The following is a 16,696-nucleotide window of genomic DNA, read 5'->3' on the forward strand; positions in this document are numbered from 1 at the left end:
ACTAGCAAGACAGGAACACAGCCCCATCCATTAGCAGAGAGGCTGCCTAAAATCATAATAAGGCCACAGACACCCCAAAACACAACACCAGACGTGGACGTGCCCACCAGAAAGACAAGATCCAGCCTCATCCACCAGAACTCAGGCACTAGTTCCCTCCACCAGGAAGCCTACACAACCCACTGAACCAACCTTAGCCACTGGGGACAGTTACCAAAAACAACGGGAACTACGAACCTGCAGCCTGTGAAAAGGAGACCCCAAACACAGTAAGATAAGCAAAATGAGATGACAGAAAAACACACAGCAGATGAAGGAGCAGGGTCAAAACACACCAGACCTAACAAATGAAGAGGAAATAGGTAGTCTACCTGAAAAAGAATTCAGAATAATGATAGTAAGGATGATCCAAAATCTTGGAAATAGAATAGACAAAATGCAAGAAACATTTAACAAGGATGTAGAAGAACTAAAGAGGAACCAAGCAACGATGAAAAACACAATAAATGAAATTAAAAATACTCTAGATGGAATCAATAGCAGAATAACTGAGGCAGAAGAACGGATAAGTGACCTGGAAGATAAAATGGTGGAAATAACTACTGCAGAGCAGAATAAAGAAAAAAGAATGAAAAGAACTGAGGACAGTCTCAGAGACCTCTGGGACAACATTAAACGCACCAACGTTCGAATTATAGGGGTCCCAGAAGAAGAAGAGAAGAAGAAAGGGACTGAGAAAATATTTGAAGAGATTATAGTTGAAAACTTCCCTAATATGGGAAAGGAAATAGTTAATCAAGTCCTGGAAGCACAGAGAGTCCCATACAGGATAAATCCAAGGAGAAACACGCCAAGACACATATTAATCAAACTATCAAAAATGACATATAAAGAAAACATATTAAAAGCAGCAAGGGGAAAACAATAAATAACACACAAGGGAATCCCCATAAGGTTAACAGCTGATCTTTCAGCAGAAACTCTGCAAGCCAGAAGGGAGTGGCAGGATATACTTAAAGTGATGAAGGAGAAAAACCTACAACCAAGATTACTCTACCCAGCAAGGATCTCATTCAGATTTGATGGGGGAAATTAAAACCTTTACAGACAAGCAAAAGCTGAGAGAGTTCAGCACCACCAAACCAGCTTTACAACAAATGCTAAAGGAACTTCTCTAGGCAAGAAAAACAAGAGAAGGAAAACACCTACAATAACAAACCCAAAACAATTAAGAAAATGGGAATAGGAACATACATATCAATAATTACCTTAAATGTAAATGGATTAAATGCTCCCACCAAAAGACACAGACTGGCTGAATGGAAACAAAAACAAGACCCATATATATGCTGTCTACAAGAGACCCACTTCAGACCTAGGGACACATACAGACTGAAAGTGAGGGGATGGAAAAAGATATTCCATGCACATGGAAATCAAAAGAAAGCTGGAGTAGCAATTCTCATATCAGACAAAATAGACTTTAAAATAAAGACTATTACAAGAGACAAAGAAGGACACTATATAATGATCAAGGCATCAGTCAAAGAGGAAGGTATAACAATTGTAAATATTTATGCACCCAACATAGGAACACCTCAATACATAAGGCAAATACTAACAGCCATAAAAGGGGAAATCGACAGCAACACAATCATAGTAGGGGACTTTAACACCCCACTTTCACCAATGGACAGATCATCCAAAATGAAAATAAATAAGGAAACACAAGCTTTAAATGATACATTAAACAAGATGGACTTAATTGATATTTATAGGACATTCCACCCAAAAACAACAAAATACACATTTTTCTCAAGTGCTCATGGAACATTCTCCAGGATAGATCATATCTTGGGCCACAAATCAAGCCTTGGTAAGTTTAAGAAAATTGAAATCGTATCAAGTATCTTTTCCGACCACAACGCTATGAGACTAGATATCAATTACAGGAAAAGATCTGTAAAAAATACAAACACATGGAGGCTACACAATACACTACTTAATAACGAAGTGATCACTGAAGAAATCAAAGGGGAAATCAAAAAATACCTAGAAACAAATGACAATGGCGACACGACGACCCAAACCCTATGGGATGCAGCAAAAGCAGTGCTAAGAGGGAAGTTTATCGCAATACAAGCCTACATCAAGAAACAGGAAACATCTCGAATAAACAAGCTTACCTTGCACCTAAAGCAATTAGAGAAAGAAGAGCAAAAAAACCCCAAAGCTAGCAGAAGGAAAGAAATCATAAAGATCAGATCAGAAATAAATGAAAAAGAAATGAAGGCGACAATAGCAAAGATCAATAAAACTAAAAGCTGGTTTTTTGAGAAGATAAACAAAATTGATAAACCATTAGCCAGACTCATCAAGAGAAAAAGGGAGAAGACCCAAATCAATAGAATTAGAAATGAAAAAGAAGAAGTAACCACTGACACTGCAGAAATACAAACGATCATGAGAGATTACTACAAGCAACTCTATGCCAATAAAATGGACAACCTGGAAGAAATGGACAGATTCTTAGAAATGCACAACCTGCTGAGACTGAACCAGGAAGAAATAGAAAATATGAACAGACCAATCACAAGCACTGCAATTGAAACTGTGATTAAAAATCTTCCAACAAACAAAAGCCCAGGACCAGATGGCTTCACAGGAGAATTCTATCAAACATTTAGAGAAGAGCTAACACCTATCCTTCTCAAACTCTTCCAAAATATTGCAGAGGGAGGAACACTCCCAAACTCATTCTACGAGGCCACCATCACCCTGATACCAAAACCAGACAAAGAGGTCACAAAGAAAGAAAACTCGGGCTTCCCTGGTGGCGCAGTGGTTGAGAATTCGCCTGCCAATGCAGGGGACACGGGTTCGAGCCCTGGTCTGGGAAGATCCCACATGCCGCGGAGCGGCTGGGCCCGTGAGCCATAATTACTGAGCCTGCGCGTCTGGAGCCTGTGCTCCACAACAAGAGAGGCCGCGATAGTAAGAGGCCCACGCACCGTGATGAAGAGTGCCCCCGCTTGCCACAACTAGAGAAAGCCCTCGCACAGAAACGAAGACCCAACACAGCCATAAATAAATAAATAAAAAATTAAAAAAAAAAAAAAATAAGAAAGAAAACTCCAGGCCAATATCACTGATGAACATAGATGCAAAAATCCTCAACAAAATACTCGCAAACAGAATCCAACAGCACATTAAAAGGATCATACAAGTGGGGATGATCAAGTGGGGTTCATCCCAGGAATGCAAGGATTCTTCAATATACGCAAATCAATCAATGTGATACACCATATTAACAAATTGAAGGAGAAAAACCATATGATCATCTCAATAGATGCAGAGAAAGCTTTCGACAAAATTCAACACCCATTTATGATAAAAGCCCTGCAGAAAGTAGGCACAGAGGGAACTTTCCTCAACATAATAAAGGCCATATATGACAAACCCACAGCCAACATTGTCCTCAATGGTGAAAAACTGAAACCATTTCCACTAAGATCAGGAACAAGACAAGGTTGCCCACTCTCACCACTATTATTCAACATAGTTTTGGAAGTTTTAGCCACAGCAATCAGAGAAGAAAAAGAAATAAAAGGAATCCAAATCGGAAAAGAAGAAGTAAAGCTGTCACTGTTTGCAGATGACATGATACTATACATAGAGAATCCTAAAGATGATACCAGAAAACTACTAGAGCTGATCAATGAATTTGGTAAAGTAGCAGGATACAAAATTAATGCACAGAAATCTCTTGCATTCCTATACACTAATTATGAAAAATCTGAATGTGAAATTAAGAAAACACTCCCGTTTACCATTGCAAAAAAAAGAATAAAATATCTAGGAATAAACCTACCTAAGGAGACAAAAGACCTGTATGCAGAAAATTATAAGACACTGATGAAAGAAATTAAAGATGATACAAATAGATGGAGAGATATACCATGTTCTTGGATTGGAAGAATCAACATTGTGAAAATGACTCTACTACCCAAAGCAATCTACAGATTCAATGCAATCCCTATCAAACTACCACTGGCATTTTTCACAGAACTAGAACAAAAAATTTCACAATTTGTATGGAAACACAAAAGACCCCGAATAGCCAAAGCAATCTTGAGAACGAACAATGGAGCTGGAGGAATCAGGCTCCCAGACTTCAGACTATATTACAAAGCTACAGTAATCAAGACAGTATGGTACTGGCACAAAAACAGAAACATAGATCAATGGAACAGGATAGAAAGCCCAGAGATAAACCCACACACATATGGTCACCTTATCTTTGATAAAGGAGGCAAGCATATACAGTGGAGAAAAGACAGCCTCTTCAATAAGTGGTGCGGGGAAAATTGGACAGGTACATGTAAAAGAATGAAATTAGAACACTCCCTGACACCATACACAAAAATAAACTCAAAATGGATTAAAGACCTAAGTGCAAGGCCAGACACTATCAAACTCTTAGAGGAAAACATAGGCAGAACACTCTATGACATAAATCATGGCAAGATCCTTTTTCACCCGGATCCTAGAGAAATGGAAATAAAAACATAAATAAACAAATGGGACCTAATGAAACTTAAAAGCTTTTGCACAGCAAAGGAAACCATAAACAAGACCAAAAGACAACCCTCAGAATGGGAGAAAATATTTGCAAATGAAGCAACTGACAAAGGATTAATCTCCAAGATTTACAAGCAGCTCCTGCAGCTCAATAACAAAAAAACAAACAACCCAATCCAAAAATGGGCAGAAGACCTAAATAGACATTTCTCCAAAGAAGATATACAGATTGCCAACAGACACATGAAAGAATGCTCAACATCATTAATCATTAGAGAAATGCAAATCAAAACTACAATGAGATATCATCTCACACCAGTCAGAATGGCCATCATCAAAAAATCTAGAAACAATAAATGCTGGAGAGGGTGTGGAGAAAAGGGAACTCTCTTGCACTGTTGGTGGGAATTTAATTGATACAGCCACTATGGAGAACAGTATGGAGGTTCCTTAAAAAACCAAAAATAGAACTACCATACGACCCAGCAATCTCACTACTGGGCATATACCCTGAGAAAACCATAATTCAAAAAGAGTCATGTACCAAAATGTTCATTGCAGCTCTATTTACAATAGCCAGGACATGGAAGCAACCTAAGTGTCCATCATTGGATGAATGGATAAAGAAGATGTGGCACATATATACAATGGAATATTACTCAGCCATAAGAAGAAATGAAATGGAGGTATTTGTAGTGAGGTGGATGGAGTTAGAGCCTGTCATACAGAGTGAAGTAAGTCAGAAAGAGAAAAACAAATACAGTATGCTAACACATATGTATGGAATCTAAGGGAAAATAAAGGTAATGAAGAACCTAGTGGCAAGACGGGAATAAAGACACAGACCTACTAGAGAATGGACTTGAGGATATGGGGAGGGGGAGGGGTAAGATGTGACAGGGTGAGAGAGTGGTATGGACATATATACACTACCAAACGTAAAATAGATAACTAGTGGGAAGCAACCGCATAGCACAGGGAGATCAGCTCGGTGCTTTGTGACCACCTAGAGGGGTGGGATAGGGAGGGTGGGAGGGAGGGAGATGCAAGAGGGAAGAGATATGGGAACATGTGTATATGTATAACTGATTCACTTTGTTATAAAGCTGAAGCTAGCACACCACTGTAAAGCAATTATACTCCAATAAAGATGTTTAAAAAAAAAAAAAAAAAAAGATCTGTTGTCAGCAAAAAGAGACTCAGGAGAGTCAACGATGCAAGTTCCAGCCTGAGTCTGAGTTCAAAGGCAGGAAAAGACCTATATCCTAGCTCAAAGACAGTAAAGCCAAAAGAAAGAAATCTTTCTTACTCAGTCTTTTATTCTACTTAGGCCTTCAGTGGATTAGATGAGGGCCAAGAACATTAGGGAGGGAGACTGCTTTACTCAGTCTACTGATTCAAATATTAATCTCTTAAAAATACCCTCATAGACACACCCAGAATAATGTTTGACCAAATATCTGGGCACCCCATGGTGCCAGTTTCAAGTTGACACATGAAATTAACCATCCCAGAGGTTAAGTCACTTCAGTTCCGGGGGAGTGTTGTGTAGAGAGCCTTATTTCCATCTCCAGCACAAACCACTTTCTCTAATCCAGTTTTCCTTGTGACCCCAAACTAGAATAATATGGCTGATCCTCCACTTTTATCTTCATGCAGGAACTATATCTCTAAAGTTAATCAAACCTCATAGTGGAGAAGTGGGGTAAGAGAGAGCAGTATATCCACAGAAGTCCCTGAGGCAGCCTCCCCAGAGGAACAGAAGGAAATGGAAGATAAAATGACTAGTCCAGAGAAAGCTGAAGAAGCAAAATCAAAAGCAAGGTATCTTCTTCTGGGACAAAAGCCTGGGGGTTCAGATTTCTTAAGGAAATGATTGTAGGAAGGGCAAAAATATTTTGATTCTGGGGATTACAACATGGCTAAAGCAAAAATGAAGAACAAGCAACTTCCTACTGCAGCCCCAGATAAGACAAAGGTCACTGTGACCACATTCCCACTCCACAGGTCCATCCTCAACGGAAACTATCTCTTGCTGCTAGCAAGCTGGCTGGCTGGTTGAAAGAGCTAAACTGCATGAATCTTCTAATGCCCATTATTTCTCCTTAATACGTTCCTTCTCCACTTTTAATTTCCCTTCATTCACTAAGTCATTTGAGAGTGACAGCTTTGCAGGTAGCAGTAGTGTGTGCTGCCATTGTAAAGTAGTATACATGTGTACAGTTTTGGATTAGTTTAACAGTGTACTGATGAAAAGAACACGTTAGAGAAACATGAAGTAATCTACTTGAAAATAACTGTATATAATACCTAACTTCTAGTGTAGGACAGTCCCAACAAGTAACAAGTAAGTTTTACAATTTTAATGTTTTGGCTTTCTTTAATTCATCTTAATCATAGCTTTGTATTTTACTCTTAATATAACCTTTGTAGTACTGATTTCTTCTGTATTTTCAGATTTTGTAAAACAAAATTTTAAGACCACAAGTCAGAAGAAAGGTCACAAATTTCAAACACAGATAGATGGGGCTCCAAAATATTTGTATCTCTGTGCTTAAACTTGAATGGCCTTAAATCTGTTTCAACTTTAACAATAGAATTTTACTTGGGCAATATTTGCCCATTCTGGTGTAACTTAGGTGACTCTAATGCTTAACAGCTGCCAAGAAGCTAGCATTCTTATTCAGTTCTACAGCGTTTCAATACCTTTTGTTGTTGAAGATGTGACTGAAGTGTGCATGTGCATCAACTGCTGAATTCACTTTTGTGCCATTTTTGTAAACACGATAGTTTTGTACAACTTCTCACAAATGTCTGTATTAATTTCAGGTATTAAAAGTAGATGATGTGCCAACCAGAAGCACAAGAGTTCCTACACAAAATTCTATATGTCATTAGAGCTATTGTATAGTAAGAGTAGTTTACAGTTTTGTGGTTATAGAATACCAAACTGAAATCTTTGCTCAGTCTGCCATAGACTTAAGCTTTTTCATTCATTACTAATATCCATGACATTCATGTCACCTTGTACAAATATGATATGTTGTTTAGGCATATCTTTTGTCCTACACAGAACATTTCATTTTGATATTTATGAAAATTATAATTCATGTAACTTATATAAACTTTATAAATGTAGAAACTTTTTACTTCCACAGTCAATTTGAGGGACACTAGAATAAAATACTTTGCCTCCTGTGGCCCCTCCCTCCTTTTTTTCCTGATTCTTTGACTCAAACCATGTTGGGCTATGCTGTTCAGTCTATTCAGAAGCACAAGAGTCTATATCCTTACTCTTGAAATTTGTGCTGCTGAATGCTGCATTTTATAACACACTAATGATATTTTCCTTATAATTTCTCAGTTGTTAATTAACCACTCTTAATCTTACGCTATTATTAATATTTGACAAATTTTTAAGTAAAAGGAACTTTATAATTAAACAAATACTTGAGAAGGCTGGCCCAGGATCCTATATCAAGATGAGCTGAATTTCAAGTAATTATACTGAGCTAAGTGAATTAGGCTTTTGACAATTAGAGTAATATACATGATAGGTGGAACATATTCATATTAAATATTTAGATATTTTGCTTCTATGGATGTCACTTTAATAAAATATAAATTTAATTTTTCTTGTGGTTTATCTGGTTAACAAGAACTTTAATTAACAGACCACTGGGACAAATTTACTGGTCTTTTTAGGAGCTCTTCCCATATGTTGTTGTGATACTGTAGCATGACAATGAGGATCGGTAGAGCCTAAGAAGACAGTATTTATTTTTTTTCTTCATCTTTGACTTGCAAAGGGCCTCCCCTCTTTTGGATCCAGGCATGTTTTCTGGATCTTGGCTTCATTTGTATATGTGCTTTCCTATGACCCCAAATCATCATAGATGGTGCCTTGAGCATAGCATCTGCACTTAAAGCTGTCTAGCACTCTGAGGAAAACTTGCTGGTTGTCTTCCTGCTTCAACCACCCCAAAAGGCAGAAAAAAACAAAATCAGTAATGTGCTAATTTGTTATTATAAGGATCAGTTATACACAAATAGATTTGTAATGGGAGCAGGTAGGTTATTCCACGGTATGTATAATAATTATAGGATCAATTTAAGAGTTTTCAAATATTCCAAAGTAGAATTTCTGTGGTATCTAGTCTTTTTTATGAATATTTGCAAGCTATCACCATTAAATTCACACATCAGAGATGATTAATCTGAAAGAGACCATGTTATTCTTGACCATCGTAGGACTCCTGCTGTGGTGTGCAACAAGTGATGTAATCTCTTTAGTTTATAAAACACAATGCTAATATTTAACCTACCTCAAAGTTGAGGATCTGTAAATACTGAGTAAGGGCCCCAAATACTGTTTATTGTCTTTTTTATTTAAAAAAAGCCATAGGGGAGGAAAGTTTCCTTAATTATCAAATCTTCTACATTGTTGGTGGGAATGCAAATTGGCACAGCCACTATGGAGAACAGTCTGGAGGTTCCTTAAAAAACTAAAAATAGAGCTACCATACGATACAGCAATCCCACTCCTGGGTGTATACCCGGAGAAAACCATAATTCAAAAAGATACATGTAACCCAATGTTCATTGCAGCACTGTTTACAATAGCCAGGACATGGAAGCAACCTAAATGCCCACGGACAAAGGAATGGATAAAGACGATGTGGCACATATATATTATGGAATACTATTCAGCCATAAAAAAGAACGAAATAATGCCATTTGCAGCAACATGGATGGACCTAGAGATTGTCTTACTGAGTGAAGTAAGTCAGACAGGGAAGGACAAATATCATACGATATCCTTTGTATGTGGAATCTAAAAACATGGTACAAATGAACTTATTTACAAAACGGAAATAGAGTTACAGATGTAGAAAACAATCTTATGTTTACCGGGGGAAAAGCGAGGGAGGAATAAATTGGGAGATCGGGACTGACAAATACACACTACTATACATAAAATAGATAACTAGTAAGGACCTCTGTACAGCACAGGGAACTCTACTCAATACTCTGTAATGACCTATATGGGAAAAGAATCTAAAAAAGAGTAGATATATGTATAACTGATTCACTTTGCTGTACAGCAAAAAGTAACATAACATTGTAAATCAACTATATTCCAATAAGAATTTTTTTTAAATTATCAAATTCCCAGAATCAGTCTTATATGATAGCTCTTGGTACTTATTTTTTCTAATTTTTTCTGGCCCTTCCTTCCTACTTTCTGACTGGAGGGCTCAAGAGAGGCCTCCCTGTTCACTCTAATTTTTTGTTCGTTTCCATCCCGCTTTGAAATCTGTCCATCCCTCTGTGGCCCAGTTCGAATCCAGCTACATTTTCTGCAGTTAGTCTGAGGATAAACAGACAGCAAAACAATGAAATATCCATCTAGTGGTATTCCATCAGCCACCATCTTGCTTTCTAAACTTGAGAGAGTATAACAATAGACACTGGCTTCCCATTTGATAATTTTCTGTACTAAAATGAGTCCAGTACCACAAAATATCTCTTTAGTTTCATGCCCTGAATATATATTCCTATTTTTCCTCAAAACTTAAAAAAAAAACTTAGAAGAACTGATGTTATACAATAAAAATATATACATCATCTCTGTATTAAATATTCTAATCAAATGTTTTTAATCTGAATCTATTAGTTAAGCCTCTAAATTTAACTGCCAGCTTGCAGGAAATAACCAGGACTAGATAACAAGTTAAATGCTCTATGAGGAAACAGTCAGTTAAATTAAGAATCTATAAGACAATCAGGCTGAACTCTTCAAAGAAAAATTAATAAGACATAACAACCAAACACTATGTTTGAATTTAGCCACAGAACCTGGTTCAAAAAAAAAGCTATAAGTTCTTTTATAGTCGTAAATTTGGAACAACAGCAGAAATTTGAATATGAACTATAGATTAAATGATATTATAAAATTATTGTTAACTTCCTAAGGTAAAATCATTGTAAAGAGTTGTTATTCTTAGGAGAAGTATGCAAAAATATTTAGGGATGAAGTGTTACAATGTTTAAAAATTACATTCAAATTGTACACTCAAAAAATATATAAAACAAATATGGCAAAATGTTACTTAGCAGTTGTAGAATCTGCATGCAAGGCCTCTGGGTGTTCACTATACCATTCTTTAAATTTCTCTATGTTTGAAATTCTTCATAATAAAAAGTTGAAAAAATACTTAGAAGGAGCCCAGTTTTTGTCTGAATGTTCTGGCCACCTACATACTAAATTGAAACAAAACAGAGTTGAGCAGGGTAGTGAGTAGTAATGATATAACTATGTAGAGCTTCTGTCTCTAGTCTTCCTGAAGCTTCACACAGGGAGCTCACTGCCCTTCCTGTTGGGTCTACAGACATTGCTTCTATCTCCTTCCCAAACCTAACATGATCCTGCCCTACATACAAGGAGGTGTTTGCACACCTGTCTCCTCAGAGAATCTCCAGTTCCCTTTTGGATGGAGACTATCTCATTCATCTTCAATTCTCATACCTTAGTCCACAGTCAGAGGTGCTCAATAATAGCTGTCAGATGAGTCAAGATGTGCTTCTCCCTTCTTCCAATATCAAGAAACACCAATTTGGAACAAGAAGAGTGGCTTATTTTGACTTGATAGTATAAATTTGACCCCTTTCCAAACTTTTAAAAATGAAATTTATGAAGATTCTCCTTTCCTCACAACTAATCTCTTTTGGACTGAATGTTTGTGTCTCCCCAAATTCATATGTTGCAAACCTAACTCCCAGTGTGATGGTATTTGGAGGTGGGGGCTTTGGGAGGTGATTAGGTCATGAGGGCGGCACCCTTATGAATGGGATTAGTGCCCTTATAAAAGGGGCCCCAGAGAGCTCCCTCTCCCCTTCTGCCACTTAAGGTCACAGCCTTCTATGAACCAGGAAGTAGACCCTCACCAAACAGCCAGCACATTGATCTTAGACTTCCCAGCCTCCAGAACTGTGAGAAGTAAATGTTTGTTCTTTAAGCCACCTAGTCTATGGTATTTTTGTTATAACAGCCTAAATTGACTAAAGACACAACCCAGCACGGACCCTCAGGCCTACAAGGAGGACCCCAGCCGGAACAACTCCAACTGCTGTCTGAGCAGCTGGCTGAGGGTCTCTGCCGCCTTCTGGCACAGCCCCTGCAATCACTTCTGCTGCCAAGTCCAGTTCCATGGGCTCAGGGACAAGGATGAGTGGGAGCAGGACTGGCCCAAACCCGTCACCCAGAACATCAGTGCCGAGGCCTGGGGCAGAGCAGACTGTGGCTTCACCTCAGTGTCCTATCAGCAAGGGGTCCTGTCTGCCACCATCTTCTACGAGATCCTGCTGGGGAAGGCCACCCTGTATGCTGTGCTGGTCAGCATCCTGGTGCTGATGGCCATGGTTAAGAAAAAGGATTCCAGAGACCATCTCCAAAAGTGCATCCTGAGTCATTCTTTATCCTCGCCTTGGATTCTCCTAACGGTGTTTCCCGTCTGTGTTCCTCAAGAGTTTCTCTCTCTCCACCTCTTATCTCCTTCCTACACAGATATCTGTCCTTCTCTCAGCTTCCCTGCAGACTGAGCTCCTCAGCACTGAATCTGAAATAGACTAAATCAATAAAAGTGGATGGGCTTGATTGTGTCCCAGGAAAAAATAAATAAATAAAATAAAGACATGACCCAATATTCCACTCAGATCATTATCACCCCAATCCTGATTTTTGGAACCATCTGGGAGAACTGAGAAAAAAGAACATGGAGCCTGCTGGGAAATACCATGATCTGTGTATTACTTTCTGCTAGCCTTTTTAATTGGATCATCCTGTCCACAAACCAAACCCAGAGCAGTGTCTTCCAAAGTGCAGTCCCTATTGAAAGTTACAGATTTCTTAGCCCATTATTCAGTGGTTCTGAGTCAGTCAGAAGTGAGGCCTAGAAATCTATTTCTCTTAACTTTTCCCAAGTGATTCTGCTGTGGGGCCAGGTTTAACAACTACTGTTCCAAATAGCAAACATTGGCTCTAGGTGACCACTCATGCACTAACACACACACACACACACACACACACACACTCACACACTCACACGCAGACATAGTTTCCTTCTGATGTAATTATGCCTATGTTCCGCCCTCTGGCTTCATATTCCCTTCCTGCCTCAATTTTGATACCCAGCCCTGACCCAGCTGGTTTGGGTCATCCTCCTGCCTGCCCTGGCTTGTTGGAACTTGGGAACATCTGTGCATTTGGTAGCTTTCCTCACTCCTCTATTCTTCCCCCAGGGCCTTAGGAGCTCTTCATTCTGCCTTCTTGGCTCTCTAAAGCAACACAGGTCCCAAACACTCCTCCTCTACCCCAAGGAGAGGAAGGCATTCAGGCAGAGCCAGTTAATGTCCTTATCAAAACTCCGGTGCAAAGCACAGGACTATAAGCAAGCCTGAAGCAAGCAGGGGGCAGACAACTACATCCTGCTCCCTCCTGCCTCTTCCTAGGAGGCCCAAGGGGCCCCTCCCACCACTCTTTAGTAATTTAAACATAAGCCCAGTGTGATTTTTTTTCATTACACAAGTAATACATGAATGTAATCTTGTTGTAAAATAATTTAAAACAACACTGATAAGCTAAAACTGCAACACCCCATTTTCAGTCCCCTCCCCAGAAGTAACTGATAACAAATCAGTTTGGTGTATATTGTTCCATTTACATATACTAAGTTAAATAAGTGGTTCTCAAGGCAGGGAAAGGATTTTTCCCCCCAGGGGACATTTGACAATATCTGGAGACATTTTTGGCTGTCACAATTGGGAGTTGATACTAGCATCCAGTGAATAAAGGTCAGTATATGCTGATAAACATCTAGTAGTGTACAGGACAGCCCCCATAACAAAGAATTATCTGACCCAAATAGTGTCATGATTGAGAAACTTGAAGTTAAACTATGTGAAACTGCCAATGTCCAACCAATTTGGACCTTCAAAAAGGCAATTTAGTATGGTACAACCATATATATATATATATAATATATAGATAGATAGACATATATTATACACACACACGGAAATATATAGTTCTATTTTACAGAAATGCATTAGACCATATGCCTTATTCTACAAGTTTCTTTTTTCCTTTAACATGCCTAGAAGATTCTCCAAGTCAGCAACCAGAGCTCCATCCGATTCCTTTCTGGCGGCTGTAGATATTCATTGCTGAGAGGCTCCTTGTGGTCCTTTAACCAAACCTTTCGGAGGGATGTTGGAGATTTCCAGTTCTTCACTATTATAACCATGCTGCAATGAGCATCCTGACCCATCCCCTTCTCCCCACGTTAATTAGGTCTCAGGTGGGGCTGAGGATGGGGGACACTGAGGACCAGAGAGGAAGGGGTTGGGCTGCGAAGGAGGGCAGAGAGTCATGCTCTCTCCAACTCTGCTTCCTCCCTTGGCCTTCCTCAAGGACTAGTTGCCACCAGCTCACATAACTGCTTATTTCCCTGCATAGCAGTGGCCATTTCATGCCAGGAGCATTTATGGCAGAGCAGTGTGAATTCTGAAACCTGTTTGTTAGACTTTCTACCCTGCTATTCTCGTGGGGTGAGTAAAAGCTCAGGGAGTGATTTACACCACTTGCCTGCCTTTCAGGCCTCTCCCGGAGCTGCTGGGAGTTTCTGTCACACCTCCTTGAAACCTCTCAAATGTCAACACATCACTCAGCAAAACCATCCCCCCCCCCACAACGTTTTCTAAGCCTGAAGTATCTTTATATCCAAAGAACTGGAGCCAGAAGAAATCTTTGCTTTTCCACAAATAGTTTAAGGGCGTTAATTATCATGAAAACTACATGCAGACTGTTCAGAGACAAAAAGACACCCCTCCCTAAGTGTTCTGAGAGAACAGCATATTGTCATCTGAAAGAGTAATTTATTTCCACATAATTGGCTCTATAAAGGGCATCTTCGGTGTCTAATTCCCTAAATAACTCGGGGCCTACTGTTGCCAGCACTGACCCCACGGGGGAAGGAGAACTGTAATTAATTGACTCATTTATGATTAATGCATTCCAGCTTTCCTTTGCTGCCACTCTTCTAGGAGAAAATTGGCCAGTCTTGTGACTCTATCTCCAAGCACCTAATTCATTTAAAATAAGAAATCTGGATGACAAACAAGAAGTTGGGTGTTAATGGAAGACCCTTGGAGGCCGCACCTTTCCTGCATGTCCTGTTCATCTCAGAAGACTGTCTGAGAGAGGGACTTCGCTCAGCTCTCAGCAATAAGATCCTTAATACACACTTGTAGATACCAGTTTGGTGCGGGGGGGATGCTTTGGTTTCCTGGTTTATTTAGCAGCTATAACACCTAAAGGAGGCAGGAGAGGAAGAAGGGAGGGAGTAGGGAGGTCACAAAAGGCAGAAAAGAAGACCCATAAAAACATTTTAAGTGGCTCCACCTCTCCACATAGTATGAAGATACCTATCTTGGATCACACCCAATCAATGTGATTTAATGAGCAACAACCATGATGCTATGATGTAACATACACTGCAAACATTTTTTTTCCAGGTTATCTGTGAACATCCTATTGTGTACTTTTAAGGGCTCTTATTTGAGCTCAAATTCATGAAAAAGAGTAACTGAACAACTTGGGAACCTACACATAGTTCTTCATTCATCCAACACCATTTTTTAAGCAAGGCTAGATGCCAGGCACTCCCTCATTATCCTTCTGTTCACCCGTGTTTCTCGACCAAAACCAAAATGTCCTCTGTGCCCCATTCTTTCAGTCTTGCCAGACAATTGAATCCATATTTAGATAACTGTGCTGCTCATACCTCCAGTGGATGAATTATATTCACCAGTTCCAAGTTGTATTATTCCAAAGGGGTATATATTGGTGTCCTTAACAGAGTACCCTGATAAATCCTCTACTATTACCATATTATTCTATTTCCAAACTCATCTTTCAATTCACCTCTCAACTCTGACTTTCTCAGGCCTATGATAGCTGGTATAGATTTTTAGTTTACACATCCTGGACAATTCCAGCGTGAATTCAGGATCTCCAGGAGTGGTGGACGGGCTCTTCAATGTAAAGATTATAGCTAGAACCACCTAGAAAAATGACCTCCAAACAAAAGCCTCCAAATGACCAGTAGTTCATGTATCAGTTGATACCTACAGTAACCCAGTGAGGAAAATGTCAGTGGGGTGGGGGTGGGGAAGGGGGCATCAGTCACAACCTGCTTCAAGAAGTTTACTTAGATGTATTATTATTTACATTTTATAGATGAGAAAATTGGGGTTCAGGGGTAAGTATCCACCTTCATGCAACTCCATCAATGACACAAATGCTCACAGAGCATCAAATTTATAATTCTTTTTTTGTCAATACTGATTCAGTTTAAAAAAAATAAGACATGTGCAGCTTGAGGAATTTAGGAGGTAAGGCATGAGCTGCACTTCAGTGCATGAAGTTCCAAATTGATGGTAATCCTCTGGGAACCCACACAACTGGGTTCCAAATGTTCCCAGGTGCTCACTTTGGCAAGTACCCCAATATTCATGGTTTCAAAGACCTAGACTCCTAGCAGATGCCCAAGCCCTCGACTAGCCATTGTTATCTCTCTACAGCAAAAGCTCACAAACTTGGGCTGCACATGAAGACCAGCTGGGGAGCTTTAAACAAATACAAATGTTCAGTTTCCAAGAGATTCTGATTTAGTCAGTCTGGAGTAGGGCCCTGACATCAGTGTTATTTAAAAGCCCCTCAGGTAATTCTCATGGTCAGTCAGGGCTGAGAACCACTGGCCTACAGACATTCTTGGCCCACGGCTGCCATTACTGAGGTCAGGAATGCTCCTACTCTCTCTTCTTTGCCTCTTCTGGGGCCTATCCTCTCAAGTGCCCTCTGATAATTCCTTCTACAAAGGCCTCCCAAAATTGCCTTCTCAATATTCTTTCCCATTAAAAAATATGAGCTTTTTCACAGGGAGTAGGGCACAGTGAGAGGCTATGGACAAAGGGAAATACTGCATTATTATTTATTATTGAAAATGTATTTAGCATCCACAATGTGCTGAAATAAAGGATTCTGAGATTGCCT

At 39.4% G+C, this 16,696-nt stretch overlaps 1 pseudogene and 1 gene segment (V, D, J or C); both read left to right on the top strand.

Annotated features, from left to right (window-relative positions):
• The first annotated feature begins 6,307 nt into the window (after positions 1 to 6,307).
• On the top strand, positions 6,308 to 6,690 carry LOC132371285 (cAMP-regulated phosphoprotein 19-like; annotated as a pseudogene).
• A 2,099-nt stretch (positions 6,691 to 8,789) lies between these two features.
• On the top strand, positions 8,790 to 12,183 carry LOC132371286 (T cell receptor beta constant 1-like). The segment is given in 2 exon segments: positions 8,790 to 8,861; positions 11,650 to 12,183. Coding segments are annotated over 2 exon segments (606 nt in total).
• Positions 12,184 to 16,696: the final 4,513 nt, after the last annotated feature.

The sequence above is a fragment of the Balaenoptera ricei genome, chromosome 9 (genome assembly GCF_028023285.1).
Source record: "Balaenoptera ricei isolate mBalRic1 chromosome 9, mBalRic1.hap2, whole genome shotgun sequence".
Classification (NCBI taxonomy): domain Eukaryota; kingdom Metazoa; phylum Chordata; class Mammalia; order Artiodactyla; family Balaenopteridae; genus Balaenoptera; species Balaenoptera ricei.